General features: G+C 41.3%; 1 protein-coding gene across 2 annotated transcripts in view; it reads left to right on the forward strand.

Annotated features, from left to right (window-relative positions):
- The window catches only part of dxo (decapping exoribonuclease), a 24,609-nt gene extending 6,349 nt beyond the window's left edge, over positions 1–18,260 (forward strand). For both annotated transcript variants that reach the window (XM_043711427.2, XM_043711425.2), the window contains exons 2-7: positions 3,642–4,130; positions 5,227–5,453; positions 9,884–10,103; positions 14,471–14,606; positions 15,750–15,844; positions 17,995–18,260. In XM_043711427.2, coding sequence (XP_043567362.1) covers positions 3,673–4,130; positions 5,227–5,453; positions 9,884–10,103; positions 14,471–14,606; positions 15,750–15,844; positions 17,995–18,130 — 1,272 coding nt within the window. In that variant the 5' untranslated portion in view covers positions 3,642–3,672 and the 3' untranslated portion in view covers positions 18,131–18,260. The remainder of the gene's footprint in view (positions 1–3,641; positions 4,131–5,226; positions 5,454–9,883; positions 10,104–14,470; positions 14,607–15,749; positions 15,845–17,994) is intronic.
- Positions 18,261–18,262: the final 2 nt, after the last annotated feature.

The raw sequence follows: 18,262 nt of genomic DNA on the forward strand, positions 1-18,262 counted from the left end.
GGAAGTATTGGAGGCTGGTACATGTAAAAGGCATCTGGATGGGTATATAAATAGGAAAGGTTTCAAGGGATATGGACCAAGTGCTAGTTCCTGGGACTCGATTAGATTAGGGTATCTGGTTGTCATGGATGAGTTGGACTGAAGGGTCTGTTTCTGGGCTGTACATCTCTATGACTCTGACAATGACATTGTTGCACAGATTCTAACCATAAGCTGACCTGATGTGAGCTGGACCTAATTTCAAATAACAAAAGGTTTCTGAAGTTTGGTGTGCGCAAATATTTTGATTCTATTAAAATCATATTTGCCACTCACCTCGTTTCATTCAGTCCCGAACAATAGGAAACATCAGGAATTGCTTTTCCAAGTGCATTCCCATTTCTGCCCATCGTACAGAATGAAATAGTTGGTTAGCTCACTGAGCTGTTGGGTTATCATGCAGGTGTTTTATTACCATACTGGGTAACAACATCAGTGCAACTTCTGTGAAGCGCTATTGTTCTGTTCTGATTGGTTTTTTACGTGGTCCAGCCCGTTGAGGTTAGTGTCACTTCCGTATCTACTTTTCAGTAGTTTGTAAACTGGGTCTGTGTGTTTGTTGATGGTCTTTTTAGTTGAAAACCAGGCTTCCAAGAACTCTCTTGCGTGTCTCTGGTTGGCTTGTCCCAGGATAGTAACTTTGTCATAGTTGAATTGATGGCCCTTTCGGGCTGTGTGTATGGAGATGAAGGAGAGTAGATCATTTTGTTTAATAGCCAGTTGGTATTCATGATGTTGGATGGCTAGCTTTCTAACTGTTTGTCCAATGCTATGCATGCTATGGGTATGGAGTCCTTAGCTGAATAGGTAAATAGCTGACGTAGTGTGACTGTTGGTTGGTGTGCCACCATAATACCTAGTGGTCGTACCAGCCTGGTAGTTAGTTCTGATATGATCTTCCCATAGAGTTGGGTGGATAGTGTTTTGGTAGGTACAGTATTTTCTTGGCATTGTTTGTTGGATAGGCATTGGTGGACGAAGCTACTGGGGTGTCCGATGTTAGCAAAGACTCTGTGTAAGTGTTCTTCTTTATACAGTTCTGCTGTGTTGCAGTGTGTCATGGCTCTTTTGAATAGTGGATTGACACAGCTCCGTTTGTGGACATTGGCGTGGTCGCTGTTGTAATTGAGGATCTGGTCCATCTGAGTGGGTTTCCTGTATACTTTGGTTGTAACTCCTGCTTTGGTCATCCGTTCTACCATAATATCTAGGAATGTGAGTTAGTTATTGTTCTCTTCCTCCCTGGTAAACTTGATACTAGTGGGTATACTATTGATGAGGTGGTGTTTCTTCCAGTCTAGTACATTTGATGATGACAAAGGTGTCATCCATGTATCGTATCCATTGTTTTGGTTGGGTCAGGGAAAGGGCTGTTTTTTCAAGTCTCTGCATGACTGCTTTTGATGTTAGTTCCGAGATGGGAGAGCCCGTTGGTGTGCCGTTGACCTGTTGATATGTCTAACCGTTGAAGACAAAGTGGGTAGTAAGGCATAGGTCGAGCAGCTTGAGCATATTGTCCGTACTGATGGTGTTGATGTGTAAGAATGATACTTATATGATAAGCCAAATGAGCTTTAACAGCTGGGAGTCACTGTCACTGGATCCTCTAGTAGTGTGGAGTTATGTCAAGACATTATTCGAAAGAGCCGTGACACACTGCAACACCAGAACTGTATAAAGAAGAACATTTACGCAAAGTCTTGGCTAATATCGGATACCCCATCAGCTTCGTCCGCCAAGGCCTATCCAACAGACAACGCCAAGAAGACACTGTACCTACTAAAACACTGGCCACCCTACCCTATGTGAAAAATCATATCAGAATTAACTACCAAGCTGTTATGACCACTAGGTATTATAGTGGCACACCAACCAACAGCCACACTATGCCAGCTACTTACCAGGACTAAGTACCCTATACTCATAGCATGCAGGACTAATTTGGTATACAGAATTCCTTGCAACAAGCACTACATCAGATAAACAGTTTGAAAACTAGTCATCCAACTTCATGAACACCAACTGGCTATTAAACAAACTGATCCACTCTCCCCCTTCCGCTTACACACAGACTGAGAGGGCCATCAGTTCAACTATGACAAAGTTACTATCCTGGGACAAGCCAACAGAGGCACGCAAGAGAGTTTTTGGAAGCCTGATTTTCAACCAAAGAGGCCATCAACAAATACATAGACCCAGTGTACAAACCACTGCAGAGAAGACACAGAAGTAACACACCTCAACAGACTGGGCCACTTAGAAGCCAAGTGGGACAGAACTCGCACTGATGGTGTCACCCAGTATGGTAATGAAACATCTGCACGATAACCCAACAGCTCAGCAAGCTAACCTACTACCTCATCCACAACCCGAGCTATAGATCTTTGCAAAAACCTTAAAAATCACACACAATAATTGTAAGTCACAGCCTGATCAACATCACAACATTGTAATTGAACAACACACAACACAGACCATTTGGACTGAATGGCTATCTCTGCAATGGCATTCTATGGAACCTGTGCATCAAATGTCCTTTTTGTAATCATTATGGAATATTTAACAGTTCCCTTCTGTTCAATGTATTATACTAATACAAATCATCAGGTAATTCTAATATTGTGCAGAAAAGGTCTTTGAATTGTAAAGACTGGATTATAATAAAGCAGGAGTTCATAGTTTGTATATTAAAACAACTTTGTTTTTAGCAATCCCCCGTGATGGATGGAAGTGAAATGTATTGTAATTATGGAAATTGAAAGACATAGAATGGTTATACTGGATAGTTCAGTGTATTTACAAACTCTTTTAATTAACTTGAATGTTTGACTCAAATGCCGATATTCTGAATATCTTTAATGCCCAGCCACTATTTTAGTGATTAATATAAAATACACTAGTTTGTGTGAAATTTGTCACTCATATTTGTGTGGGTATTTGCTAAATTTTAAATGGATAATTTAATCCTATTAGAATAAGTGATTTTAAATGTTTCATCTGGATAACCCAAGTTAAGTAGCAAAGTCCAAGTTACTTTTCTATCTTGTCTGTTGAAAGTACTCATTCAAGCTGGACCACAATTATCTATTCTTTATGTCTAAAGAATGGACAGGTTTTAGGCATCCAGGGCAAGTTCCTTTTTCTTGATCAACAACCACTGTGTAGGTCACTACATTGCAGACTCATGCTCTGGCTGATCATTTATATTTCCTCTTTTCTCTTATACAGTCAGAGAAGTCACTTAATGCACCTTGATCAACAAACCCAATATTAACTGAGAATTGAATTGGGATTTGTTTTTATTTTATCCTACAAAGTACTGGGAAAACTCAGCAGGTCTGGCAACATTTGCAGACAGGTACAGAAACAGATGCTGCCAAATCTGCTGAGTTTCTCCAGCATTTCCTGTTTTAATTTCAAATCTGCAGCATCCAGAGTATTTTGTTTTTATTTGTAGGATGAATGGTCAATGTTTAGTTACCTACTGCCTTTACTAACCGAGCTGCTGAAATAATCTTCCAGTAGGATAAAGTAACTCACATAATATTGTTTTTTTTTCTGTTGATTATATTTAATGTGTTGTTTCTCTTAATTTCTTGCAGATTGTTTAATTAAGTCAAGAACTGTGACAATATGAATCGACATTTCAACACCAGTCGAGAATCGTCTGGTCGGGAAGTCTTTAAACGAAAAGCAGATGATAGTCAAGAAAGTGGGATTAAATTACCAAAAACAGAAACTGATGAACACTACATCTTACGCACAAACAATGCAGACAGTAAACTCGCCCTTCCTGTACAGCCTGACTATTATGACAAGAGCTTTCCTGACTACAGGCAGCCTGTTGAGATTGGCTGCTTTTCATTAGATTCAAATCGCCAGCTCTTCAATGATGCCAGGCAGCTAAAATACTGTGTGAAACCCGCCAGCAAGAATCCAAATTTCAATCTACGGGATGGTTACAAAGACAGATACATAAAAAGGAATGATAACATTAAGGAAAAGCTGGATCATATCCTGAAGTGGATATTATTGAACAAATACAAATTCCCCACGCTGTCTGGTGGTGACAAATCACCTGCTTTATCAAAGTAAGTTGTAATGTTAGCTGTAGAACAGTATCGTTTGTTACAAAGCTCCTGAGGGAATGGAACATTTTTAGTTTCAAAATCCATTGTCAACATTCAGCAGTCTGCGGTTAACTAGAGTGAATTTTCTTTGATTCTTCCTTGAACCATATTTAGTTTCCACCTCAGAGTTTCCCTCAAATCCATATCAGCAACTGAGTGGAAAGTGTCAGTTTAGTCTTGAATTGGGGGCAGGCTTCTACTTTGCGACCTGGAACTGATTAAACTCATTTATATATGACCTTACAATCACCTGAGCATATATTTGAACCCTAACTCATAATTCAAAAGCCAAAGTCTGGCCTAGTGTGCCAGCCCATTCTCCAATCAGGAAATGTATGTAATTTTTTTAATGATACAGGTGTTTAGATGATTGTCATTGTGTGAAAATGTCACCATAGAGTAATCAGTTTATTTGCTCGTAACTATGGTAGCTAAGCACTTTATGGCCATGTGCATTTATATGACAAGATAGTCTTTCAGTGAAGGAATGTGATCTTGATTCCTTAATTTTCTGTCCCTTTATTTTGTGTTTGATGGGTTCCTTACAGATACTTCCTCAATAAGTGAAAACAAGCTTTGTGTGGTATAAAGAGAACAAAGTTGAATTTGTGTTTTGAAAATCATGAATTAAGGCCTGAAATGATTATGAAGAGAAGTGAAATTTACTTACTCAGGAATCTTACTCTGCTGTCACCTTGAGCTCTAACTGGATTCAAGCTGCAGTTAAATTATACTTATCAGGGGGATATAACACAAAAGATTTTGTATTCACATAACTAGAGTTCCTAATGTTACTGCAGAGAGAACGAAACTTGTCAACCTATTCAAATCTTCATACTCTGCCCTTCATCCTACAGTGGTGCAAAGACAAAACTCCTGTAGTATGAAGAGGATTAACCAGGGAATATTTCCTATTGCAACCTGATTATAATAGTTAATAGTGTTAACCTTGTACATCCCTGGCTGTTGGCAATGGAAACAGATCAACTGTGCTGTTTTCTTTCTTGTGTATGTTTTGCTGGTTTATGAGATTGTCTATGTCTGTTTCTACTTATAGTCAGCTACACACAGACTTCATCACATGGAGAGGACATCTGACTAAAATTCTAACTACTCCTTATGAGAACCGAGAGGGATGGATGTTGGCAGTGACTCTGTTTCATGGAACCTATTACATGAGTGAGGTAGAAACCGAGGAAGCCAGACGGCAGAGAGAGCAGCGGACTGAAATGCAGGAAGAATTGATATATGGAGGATATAAATTTGAACAGTATTTGTGTGCAGGTGAGAGATTTATCCAAAACTTTCATTGCTTCAAAACAATCCAGCTGTCAAAGGATTGCAATGGTCAGATTAAGTTGGTTAAGATAACTTTAACTTCTCAGTTTAAGGTGTGATGGGAAAGATTTAAAAGGGACTGGAAGGGTAACTTTTTCATGCAGAGGGTGTGCATGAATGAGCTGCTAGAGGAAGTGGTGTAGGCTGGTACAATTACAACATTTAAAAGGCATCTAGATGGGTATATGAATAGGAAGAGTTTAGAGTCACAGAGATGTACAACACGGAAACAAATCCTTCAGTCCACTCGGCCATGTTGACTAGATAAGTTAAATAAATCTAGTCCCATTTGCCAGCATTTCTTTATAGCAAAGAGATCGGAATTGAATGCAGTATTCCAAAAGTGGCCTAACCAATGTCCTATACAGCCAGAACATGAACTCTGATCTCCTATATTCAATGCACTGACCAATAAAGTCATGTATCCCAAACACCACTTTCACTAGCCTGTCTACCTGCAATTCTTCTTTCAATGTATTATGGAACTGAACCCCAAGGTCTCTGTTTAACAACACTCCCCAGACATTATACGCTTAATGATAAGTCCTGACCTGATTTGCCTTACCAAAATGTAGCACCTTGCGTTTATCTAAATTAAACTCCATCTGCCAGGATATGATCCAAATGCTGGCAAATGGGACTAGATCAGATTGGGATGTCTGGTCAGTGTGGATGAGTTGGACCAAAGGGTCTGTTTCCATGCTATATGAATCTGTGACTGTAAGTTGAGTATTTATTAGTATAACCACAAAGAGCTATAAGAATAAGGAACTAAAGAACAAACAGCAGTTAAAAATGCCAATGATCAGCCACTTCAGCTAAATGCAAAAATTGGAGTAGGATCAGACCATATGGCCCACCGAACCTGCTCCACCATTTAATTCAATCAAGGTTGATGTGGACTTTAACACTATTTTCCTGCCCACTCCCCCATATCCCTTAATACGCTGAGAGATTAAATATCTTTCTCTCAGCATTGTATTCAACAATGGAACATCCATAATGCTCTTGGGTAGAGAATTTCATCATCTTTTAGGTGGAATAATTTCTACTCACCTCAGTCCTAAATAATTGGCCTAATGAAATGATTTAATTTTTTTGCTATCTATATGCTATAATGAGGAAAAATTGTATTAATGAACAGGAGCCAATATGACATTAATATGAGCTGAAAATGTGTTGCTGGAAAAGCGCAGCAGGTCAGGCAGCATCCAAGGAGCAGGAGAATCGACGTTTCGGGCATGAGCCCTTCTTCAGGAATTAGGAAAGTATGCCAAGCAGGCTAAGATAAAAGGTAGGGAGGAGGGACGTTGGAAATGCGATAGGTGGAAGGAGGTTAAGGTTAAGGTGAGGGTGATAGGCCGGAGTGGGGGGTGGAGAGGTCAGGAAGAAGATTGCAGGTTAGGAAGGTGGTGCTCAGTTCGAGGATTGGGACTGAGACAAGGTGGTGGGAGGGGAAATGAGGAAACTGGAGAAATCTGAGTTCATCCCTTGTGATGGAAGGTTCCTAGGCGGAAGATGAGGCACTCTTCCTCCAGCCGTCGTGTTGCTATTATCTGGTGATGGAGGAGTCCTAGGACCTGCATGTCCTTGGTGGAGTGAGAGGGGGAGTTGAAGTGTTGAGCCATGGGGTGGTTGGGTTGGTTTAGATTAGATTAGATTACATTACATTACAGTGTGGAAACAGGCCCTTCGGCCCAACAAGTCCACACCGACCCGCCGAAGCGAAACCCACCCATACTCCTACATTTACCCCTTACCTAACACTACGGGCAATTTAGTATGGCCAATTTACCTGACCCTGCACATCTTTGGACTGTGGGAGGAAACCGGAGCACCCGGAGGAAACCCACGCAGACACGGGGAGAACGTGCAAACTCCACACAGTCAGTCGCCTGAGGCGGGAATTGAACCCGGGTCTCTAGCGCTGTGAGGCAGCAGTGCTAACCACTGTGCCGCCCACCGTGATCCGGGTGTCCCAGAGGTGTTCTCTGAAACGTTCCGCAAGTAGGCGGCCTGTCTCCCCAATATAGAGGAGGCCACATCGGGTGCAGCGGATGCAGTAAATGATGTGTATGGACGTGCAGGTGAATTTGTGGCGGTTATGGAAGGATCCCTTGGGGCCTTGGAGGGAAGTAAGGGGGAAGGTGTGGGCGCAAGTTTTGCATTTCTTGTGGTTGCAGGGGAAGGTGCCGGGAGTGGAGGTTGAGTTGGTGGGGGGTGTGGACCTGACGAAGGAGTCACGGAGGGAGTGGTCTTTTCAGAACGCTGATAGGGGAGGGGAGGGAAATATATCCCTGGTGGTAGGGTCCGTTTGGAGGTGGCAGAAATGACGACGAATGATACGATGTATATGGAGGTTGGTTGGGGTGGTAGGTGAGGACCAGTGGGGTTCTGTCCTGGTGGCGATTGGAGGGGCGGGGCTCAAGGGTGGAGGAGCGGGAAATGGAGGAGATGCGGTGGAGGGCATCGTCGATCACGTCTGGGGGGAAATTGCGGTCTTTGAAGAAGGAGGCCATCTGGGTTGTACGGTATTGGAACTGGTCCTCCTGGGAGCAGATGTGGCGGAGACGAAGGAATTGGGAATATGGGATGGCGTTTTTACAGGGGGCAGGGTGGGAGGAGGTGTAGTCTAGGTAGCTGTGGGAGTCGGTCGGTTTATAGTAAATGTCCGTGTTGATTCGGTCGCCCGAGATAGAAATGGAGAAGTCTAGGAAAGGGAGGAAGAGTCTGAGACGGTCCAGGTAAATTTGAGGTCGGGGTGGAAGGTGTTGGTAAAGTGGATGAACTGTTCAACCTCCTTGTGAGAGCACGAGGCAGCGCCGATACAGACAGGGCGCCTACTTGCGGAACGTTTCAGAGAACACCTCTGGGACACCCGGACCAACCAACCCAACCACCCCGTGGCTCAGCAGTTAATGGTAGGGCCCTGGGGAGTGTTGCCAAACAAAGAGACCTATGCGTGCAGGTGCATAGTTCCTTGAAAGTGAAGTATAGGAGTGAGATGCCATGTTGCAGCTGTATAGTTGATTAGTGAGGACGCTTTTAGAATTCTGTGTTCAATTTTGGCCTCCCTGCTATAGGAAGGATGTTGCGAAACTTGAAAGGATTCAGAAAGGATTTATGTGGATGTTGCCACGTTTGGAAGGCTTGAGCTATAGGGAGAGGCTAAATAGGCTAGAGCTATTTTCCCTGGAGCAGTGGAGACTGAGGGGTGACCTTATAGAAGTTTATAAGATCATCAGGGGTATAGATATCGTGAATAGCCAAGGAGTTTTTCCGGGGGTGGGGAGTTCAAAACTAGAGGGCATAGTTTTAGGGTGAGAGGGGAAAGATTTAAAAGGGACCTGAGGGGTAACTTTTTCCACGGGGGGTAGTGTATGTATGGAATGAGCTGCTAGAGGAAATGGTAGAAGCAGGTACAGTTACAACATTTGAAAGACATTTGGACAGGTATATTGACAGGAAAGGTTTAGAGGGATATGGGCCAAATGCTGGCAAATGGGATGAGTTCAGTTTAAGATATCTGATTGGCGAAGGCGAGTTGGACTGACATGCTATGTGTCTCTATGACTCTAATACTTTATGATGATCTTAATTATTTCACATTTTCTTACCACCTAAAGCTACATATTTCAACTCCATATTATTAAATTCAGAAGAGTCTTTCGAGCCACAACCAAGTTTTTAAATGACACAATCTATAACTGTGTCACTGGGTGTTTTTCACAGCACAAGTAGATAGAGAATGAACTTTCTCATTATTACACTTTGCTGAAATCCTAATATAGGCATGTCCAATCTCATTTAAATGAGAAGATAAATTGGGAACTTAAACAGCGGTGACTTCACCTATTGTTGTTTCAATGCCACTAGCAAATATCTGCTGGAAACTGAACTATATTTTAAAAAGCTAAGCAGGAATAGAGGTATAGAAATCTCTCTCAGAATTCCCTTGATAAATACTGAAAAATCATACTAAGTTGTAATCATCTGGCAACCTAGGTCAATAAAGATCCCAATTTGTGTGACAGTAACTAACCTCAGCTAGGACAGCAGATGAGGCACTTTGATTGCTTTCAGAGATTGCCACTGAAATATATACATGTGTAAATATTCATAGAAACAGAAAATTATGGGGATACTCAACAAGTCAGACAGCATCTCTGAGAGAGAAGTTAATCTTGCACAGTATTATGTTTATGTTTAAATGTTCAAATATCAGGAAGCACTCATTAAAGTTTTATATGGACAGCATGAAAAATAGCTGATATGCAAAACTGAAGGCCGCCTAGTATTCCTGGAATTAACCCTGGCATGAAAGAGTTTGACAGATGAGGATGCAAAAGTGGAAACATTCATAGTTTTTTTTTCAGATAAACCAGGTGGGAATCCTAATCCAGCAGGTGTGGTAAACACTAATGAAGCATTTTGTTGTGTGGTTCGAACTCGGTTGAATGGGCATTCACTTGTATTCTCTGGTGAGGTGGACTGCAAAGACAACTCTGACCCAAGGTTAAAGGCTCCCCAGTGTTATGTAGAACTAAAGACGAGCAGGGAGATTTACACTCCAAACCAAGAGAGGAGTTTTCACAGGTAGGTGACCTTTGCCTCCTGCACCTTTATGGGGAAGATTAAATTAAATTGTTCTAAATAGCACATCCAGCTAATGAATATGCACCTGTAAACACCTGTAGTGCACAGCTCCAATGTTATTTGAGATGCATGCCTGTTGTAAATACTAAATATCCACATTTGTGCTTGGCTACACTGAGAACTCAGGATTAAATTGCTTTTAAAAACAGAGTGGAAATGAAGCATCAGTGATCTCTATTTCCCAGATATTTTTGAAATGAGAAAGAATTCCTTTTTAAAATAAAATAATATGCCTTTTTTGATAACATTTCAAAATAACATAACCAACCTAGAGGCTATTGAAAGCAATCACAGCTGCAGGTGAAAAGACTGGAAGTAATAGCTCCACACACAGTTGCTGATTGTACAAATCTTGGCAGGACTGTAGGACTCATCCCATTACAAAGTGGAAACAGAGTAAAGACGCACAATTCAAAGAGGGAGAAGATGACAACTCTGCAGAAAGAAGGTTTTTTTAATCAGTGTGTTCATTAGCTGATTGATCAAATGAAGCAAAATATATATGTAAGGAACTAGTTAATGAAATCAGCATGACAAAGGGAAAGAGTAGGCAGGAAGCAGTGGATAAACGCAAAAGGACTGGTGGTCTGAGGTGCATTTGTTTTAATGCAAGAAGTATAGTAGGTAAGGCAGATGGACTTGGGGTTTGGATTCGTACCTGGGAGTATGATATTGCTATTACTGACACTTGGTTGAGGGAAGGGCATGATTGGAAACTAAATATCCCAGGATATTGATGCTTCAGGTGGGATAGAGAGGGGTGTAAAAGGGATGGAGGAGTTGCATTACTGGTCAAAGAAGATATCACAGCTGTGCTGAAGGAGGGCAATATGGGCTGAGCTCAGAAACAGGAAGGGTGCAGTAACAATGTTGGGGCTGTGTTACAGGCCTCCCAACAGCAAGCGGGAGATAGAGACACAAATATGTAGAGACATCATATAAAGATGTAGGAGCAACAGGTGGTGGTGATAGGAGATTTTAATTTTCCCAACATTGACTGGGATTCACTTCGTGTTAGGGCTCTGGAAGGAGCAGAATTTATAAGGAGCATCCAGGAGGGTTTTCCAGAGCAGTATGTAAGTAGTCCAACTTGGAAAGGAGCCAAACTAGACCTGGTGTTAGGAAATGAGTGCGGCCACGTGGTTGAAGTTTCAATGGGGGATTACTTTGGGAATAGTGATCACAATTCCATAAGTTTTAAGAATACTCATGGACAAAAAGATGAGTGTGGTCCTAAAGGAAGAGTGCTAAATTGGGGGAACGCTAATTACCAAAATTCAGCAGGAGCTGGGGAATCTGGATTGGGAGCAGCTGCTCGAAGGGAAATCCATATTCGATATGTGGGAGGTTTTTAAAGAGATGTTGATTAGAGTTCAGGAGAGTTATGTTCCTGTGAAAATGAGGAATAGAAATGGCAAGCTTAGGGAACCATGGATGACATGGTGAAATTGTGAGACTAGCTAAGGGGAAAAAGGATGCGTACATAAGGTCTAGGCGACAAGACAGACAAAGCTTTGGAAGAATATCGGGAATGTAGGACCAATCTGAAGCAAGGAATTAAGAGGACTCAAAGGGTCATGAGATATCCTTAGTGATCATGTTTAAGGAAAACCTCAAAGCCTTTTATTCATATATAAGGAGCAAGAGGGTAACTAGGGAAAGGGTTGGCCCAGTTAAGGACAAAGGAAGAAAGATATGTGTGGAGTCAGAGCAAATGGGAACATTCTTAATGAGTACTTTGCATCGGTATTCACCGAGGAGATAGACATGGCGGATGTTGAGGTTAGGGATAGATCTTTGATTAGTCTAGGTCAAGTTGGTAAAAGGAGGGAGGAAGTGTTATGTATTCGAAAAGGCATTAAGATGGACAAGTCCCCAGAACCGGGTGGGATCTCTCCCAGATTACTGAGGGAAGCGAGAGAGGAAATAGCTAGGGCTTTAACAGATATTGTTGCAACATCCTTGAAAACAGGGGAGGCCCCCTTGTTTAAGAAGGGTAGCAGGGATAATCCAGGTAATTACAGACCTATGAGCCTGACATCAGTGGTAGGGAAGCTACTGGAGAAGATACTAAGGGATAGGATATATGCCCATTTGGAAGAAAATGGATTTATCAGTGATAGGCAGCATTGGTTTGTGCAGGGAAGGTCATGTCTTACAAACCTAATGGAATTCTTTGAAAGAGGTGACAAGTTGATTGATGAGGGAAGGGCTCTAGATGTCATATACATAGACTTTAGTAAGGCATTTGATAAGGTTCCCCATGGTCGGCTGATGAAGAAGGGGAAGTTGCATGGGGTCCAGGGTGTTCTAGCTAGATATATAGAGAACTGGTTGGGCAACAGGAGACAGAGAGTAGTAGTGGAAGGGAGCTTCTCAAAATGGAGACCTGTGACCAGTGGTGTTCCACAGGAATCCGTGCTGAGACCACTATTGTTTGTGATATACATAAATGATTTGGAGGAAGATGTAGGTTGCCTCATTAGCAAGTTTGTAGATGACACTAAGATTGGTGGAGTAGTAGATAGTGAAGGAGACTGTCAGAGAATACAGCAAAATATAGATAAATTGGGGAGTTGGGCAGAGAAATGGCAGATGGAGTGCAATCTGGACAAATGAGAAGTGGTGCATTTTGGAAGATGCAATTCCACAGCAAACTATACAGTAAATGGAAAAGTCCTGGGGAAAATTGATGTACAGAGAGATCTGGGTGTTCAGAGGTCCATTGTTCCCTGAAGATGGCAACGCAGATCAGTACAGTGGCATATATCATGCTTTCTTTCATCAGACGGGGTATTGAGTACAAGAGTTGGCAGGTCATCTTATAGTTGTATAAGACTTTGGTTCGGCCACATTTGGAAAACTGCGTACAGTTTGTCGATGCTTTGGAGTTGGTGCAGAGGAGGTTCACCAGGATGTTGCCTGGTATGGAGGGTGCTAGCTATGAGGAGAGGTTGAGTAGATTAGGATTATTTTCATTGGAAAGAAGGAGGTTGTGGGGGACCTGATTGAGGCCTACAAAATCATGAGAGGTGCAGACAGGATGGATAGCAAGAAACATTTTCCCAGAGTGGAGGACGCAAAAAGGTCTTGAGTTCAAAGTGAGAGGGGAGATATAGGTGGAAAGTTCTACACACAGAGCACGGTGGGTGCCTGAAATGCATTGCCAGCGGAGGTGGTGGGACGGAAATGATAGCGTCATTTAAAATGTATCTAGACAATTACATGAATGGATTGGGAGCAAAGGGATACAGATCCTTAGAAAATAGGCAATAGAGGATATGGATCGGCGCAGGCTCGGAGGGCTGAAGGGCCTGTTCCTGTGCTGTAATTTTCTTTGTTCTTTTTCTATATAGGCATTGGGAGATCATGTTGCAGCTGTACAGGACGTTGGTTCGGCCACTTTTGGAATATTGCATGCAGTTCTGGTCTCCTTCCTATCAGAAGGATGTTGTGAAACTTGAAAGGGTTCAGAAAAGATAAAAAAGGATGTTGCCAGGGTTGGAGGATTTGAGTTATAAGAAGAGGCTGAATAGGCTGGGACTGTTTTCCGTGGAGTGTCTGAGGCTGAGGAGTGACCTTATAAAGATTTATAAAATCAAGAGGGGCATGGATAGGATAAATAGACAAGGTCTTTTCCCTAGGGTAGGGGAGTCCAGAACTAGAGGGCAGAAGTTTAGAGTGAGAGGGGAAAGATATAAAAGGGACCTAAGGAGCAAGTTTTTCACCCAGAGGGTGGTGCGTGTGTGGAATGGGCTGCCAGAGAAAATAGTATAGGCTAGTACAATTGCAACACTTAAAATGCATCTGGATGGTATATGAATAGGAAGGGTTTGATGGGATATGGGCCGGGTGCTGGCAAGTGGGACTAGATTAAGTTGGGATATCTGGTCGGCATGGACGAGTTGGACCAAAGGGTCTATTTCTGTGCTGTACATCTCTGATTTTTTATAAAGTAGACCTGTTTTAAAGTAAACCTAATTTCATTCATTTCAATCATAGAATACAATACAAATTTACTCTTACCTGAATTGTCAGTGTACAATTTAACTGTGAACTGTTGAAAGGATCAGTGAGGGCTTTGACCCTCTGACTATCCCTTTCTCTGAATTCTTGAATCATAAGTATGTCTCTCCAAACTCTCTTGTTAACAGTCTTGAGTGATCATAAAACATTCATCAATCTCACTAATACATTGTTGTTTCATGCACAATGAAGCTGTAGGAAGTGTAACATTTGTTAAATGAAATGCATCTTAACAATGGATACGGCAAAGGAATTTGAGAATGTGAATCTTGTCTACACAGATTTAAATTGATCAAATGGTGGGCACAGTCTTTTCTGCCTGGAGTACCTCGCATAATCACAGGCTTTAGAGATGATAATGGAATGGTAGTTTCTCTTCAGTCTTTTGAAACAATGAAGATTCATCATCTTGTTAAGGTTTGCACATTTAAATTCAATTAAACTTTAGAAATAATTCTCAAAGTATGGACTGTCAGCTGCATAAATATTGAAAGCGGTGGGTGGGGAGGTGAGTCAAAATTAGACAATAAACAAAAACTGTAAATCTTGCCACTTCATTGACCTTACCAGGAACACCCACAGAATTATTGCTAAACTGTATGTTAAACAATTCAACAGCAAGAATTGCAGTGGTACTAAAACAATAACAAAAATCACTACCTGAAACATTGCCCAACATTCTAGCTCACTCTAGTAACAGAGAGAAGATATCTCCAATGATAACTCTATCTTTAAATGCACTCCCAAATTGTTCAAGACTAGATTTCCACATCTTTGTGTAGTTTCTGGTGCAATTCAAATTGGAAACAGTTCATTGTAATACCTTCCACTTACAGCAAATGTTTAATAATGTAGGTTCATAACAATAACTCAGGCCTCCACTTACTGATGTTGTAAAATATACTGAAGGCATTGGTTAGTGCATTCCATGTAGAACTTTCTACATGGTGGAATTTCCCAGACATAAGCAAATTCGGATCAGAATCCCTCTTTAACATTTGAGAACAGATAAAATTTTAATTTAGATAAGTTTCCTTACAGAAATTCTCTGCAAAATGGTTAGGTAAACAAATGGCCTCTAGTTAGTATAGACAATAGATTTTTAAAATTAAAACCTGGCAACATCCTTACAGTCCAGCCTGACATCCATTGAATTGCAGTGCATAAATGGAATGGATTTGGTGTCCTTTTTTAGAAGGTACTTTTCTCTCTAGCCCCCATCCCTAACTGAGTCACATGTGAAGCTGGGTGAACAGGTCAGGAGATCCCACATTTTATTCCCCTGAAACGATAAGTCAGCAGTTGGGATGCTGTGCTTAGCCTCTGTTCTTTCTGAATAGGACTGATTCTCACACATGATGGTTGATTATCTGAGAACATTGTCTAACTTGAGCAAATGTTGCAATTGTACAGATCGACTGGAGTGAGGTGAATGGCCACTTTCTGTATTCTTGAAGCAGACGGAGTAGGTTTTCTATAAAAATGTGATTACAGTGGTAGTGCCCCTCTCTTCATGCCAGACTTCAGATTAAAGACACTTTTGTTTCCATCTCAAAACAGAATGAACGGAATTGCTGGAAGCCTGCAGTCTGTCTAAATTTCTGCAACGCTTTTCTCTCTTTTGTGAAGAAAGTGGTGACCCACGATGATCACCGGTAAGATTTAATTCAATTCTGCTTTAGGATTCTTAGAGACTTCTATTTTCTGCGAATGTTATTTCAGATACAGGGATTGGTTAGCTCAGTTAGCAGGACGTTAGCACTGCTGCCTCACAGTGCCAGAGATCCAGGTTCAATTCCCGACAGGCAACTATCTGTGTGGAATTTGCACATTCTCCCCATGTCTGCGTGGGTTTCCTCCAGGTGCTGCGGTTTCCTCCCACAGTCCAAAAATGTGCTGGTTAGGTGAATTGGCCATGCTAAATTGCCCCTAGTGTTAGAAGGGATAAATGTAGGGGAATGGTTGTTTTTTTTAGATTAGTCCACACCGACCCTCCGAAGAGCAACCCACCCAGACCCATTCCCCTACATTTACCCCTTCACCTAACACTACGGGAAATTTAGTATGGCCAATTCACCTAACCTGCACTTCTTTGGACTGTGGGAGGAAACCGGAGCACCCAGAGGAAACCCACGCAGACACGGGGAGAATGTGCAAACTTCACACAGACAGTTGCCCGAGGTGGGAATTGAACCCGGGTCTCTGGCACTGTGAGGCAGCAGTGCTAACCACTGGGCCACCGTGGTCTGGGTGGGTTGCTCTTCGGAGGGTCATTGTGGACTTGTTGGGCCAAAGGGCCTGTTTCCACACTAAGTGATCTGTAAGTAATCTAATCTAATAGACGGCTGGTTTGCAATGCACAGCGATGCCAACAGCATGGCTCAAATTCCTAAACCAGCTGAGGAATACTGGACTCACCTTCTCATCCTCTTCCTCTCACCAGAGACATGGTGTAGCTCAGATTAAACCATTAGCAGCTGTCCTTCTCGAATGAAAGAGCAGCCCTATGGTTTGATAGGATTGTGCAACTTCAGCTTTTACTTTCAGATAATAAGCACAGTTTTAAAGCTAATTTGTGGACATGTTAAAACTTGGTCTATCACAACCTATATCTTGGGCACAGCAATTGGGATGGGTACGGCAATCATTCAGTCCAACCATTCAAATTTCAGACTAATTCATTATATATTGATAAATTAATCTGTAACTAATTGGATCAAACTCGTAAACATTCAACTGGTTGAAATTAATGACTTGAAAAAAAACTGAAGTCCAATCAGAAATGTATTTTGCATGAACAGGCAATTTCAAGGTTGAAAGCAAAAATGGCTAAGTTCTGTAAACTGTGTATTTTTAAAAATCTCATTAAGCAATATAAAAGGAGAAAAAAATTAACTAGCAAAGGAACAGGCAAAGTAAATGTAATAGTAGATAAATATTGATTCAACCATTACTGTTTTTCGTCCCAGTCGGACTAATTTACTATTAAAATGTACTTTTAATGAAGTGTATAAATAGAACTGTACTTTTATCGTTTCTTCACATCATTAAGAAGGAAGTCCTGAGGATCTAGACTTGTCTGAACAATGGGATCTAATTGGTCTAATAAACTAATGTAATGTCAGTAATTGCTGTGCAAATAATTGTGTCTGATTACTGAGATAACCATAATATGGTTGGACTGGGGTGGACAAAGTCAAAAATCACATAATGCCAGGTTATAGTCCAACAATTTAATTTGAAATCACAAGCTTTCAGAGTACCCCTCTGAAAGCATGTGATTGCAAATAAATCTATTGGACTATAACTTGATATCATGTGACTTCTGACTTTGTCCAACCCAGTCCAACACGATGGTTATCTTGGTAATCAGAAGTCACTTCACCTGACGAAGGAGCAGTGCTCCAAAAGCTTGTGATCTCAAAAAAACCTGTTGACTATAACATGGTGTCTGCTGATGTAATAGTACGGGGTCCCTGTTTAAAAATCAAGGGTCATCGATTTAAAACCGAGATTAGGTACTTTTCCTGCGATGATCGTAAATCCTTGAATATTTTTAAAGTAAATATAGATAAATTCTTGTTTAGCAGGGGTAGGTGGGAATATGAATTTGAAGTTACAATCAGATTAGTCATGATCTTGTTGAATGGTGGAACAGGCCATATTCCTGCTCCTGATACATATTCATGTGTAACATCTCTTATGCAATTGTCAAGTTTGGAGACGCCATTGCTGTTCTTCTGTCGTAGAGACTGTTACCATTGGTCTTCTATAAACCACATTCTCTAAACTTTCTTTGTTTTAGGATGGTGACCCTTTTCTCCTGGGAACCTGGTAAAGATATTTCCTATACAGTGCACACAGACCGCACATATGCTTTCCTACCAGACTGGTATGTAGAAAATATGATTGTACAAAAAGGTGAACATAATGCTGAGTGAAGAACAGTGTTATGATCTGATTCAAAGGAAATGCGATACTGAATTGCTACCCTGTAATTTACAATTCTGTACAAAGTGATACTTGAAAAAATGTACATAAACTTCGTAATAAAAGTTTTAAAACACACAATC

The sequence above is a fragment of the Chiloscyllium plagiosum genome, unplaced genomic scaffold (genome assembly GCF_037043375.1).
Source record: "Chiloscyllium plagiosum isolate Xiang-an unplaced genomic scaffold, Cpla_swu_hap1 HiC_scaffold_20, whole genome shotgun sequence".
NCBI lineage: Eukaryota > Metazoa > Chordata > Chondrichthyes > Orectolobiformes > Hemiscylliidae > Chiloscyllium > Chiloscyllium plagiosum.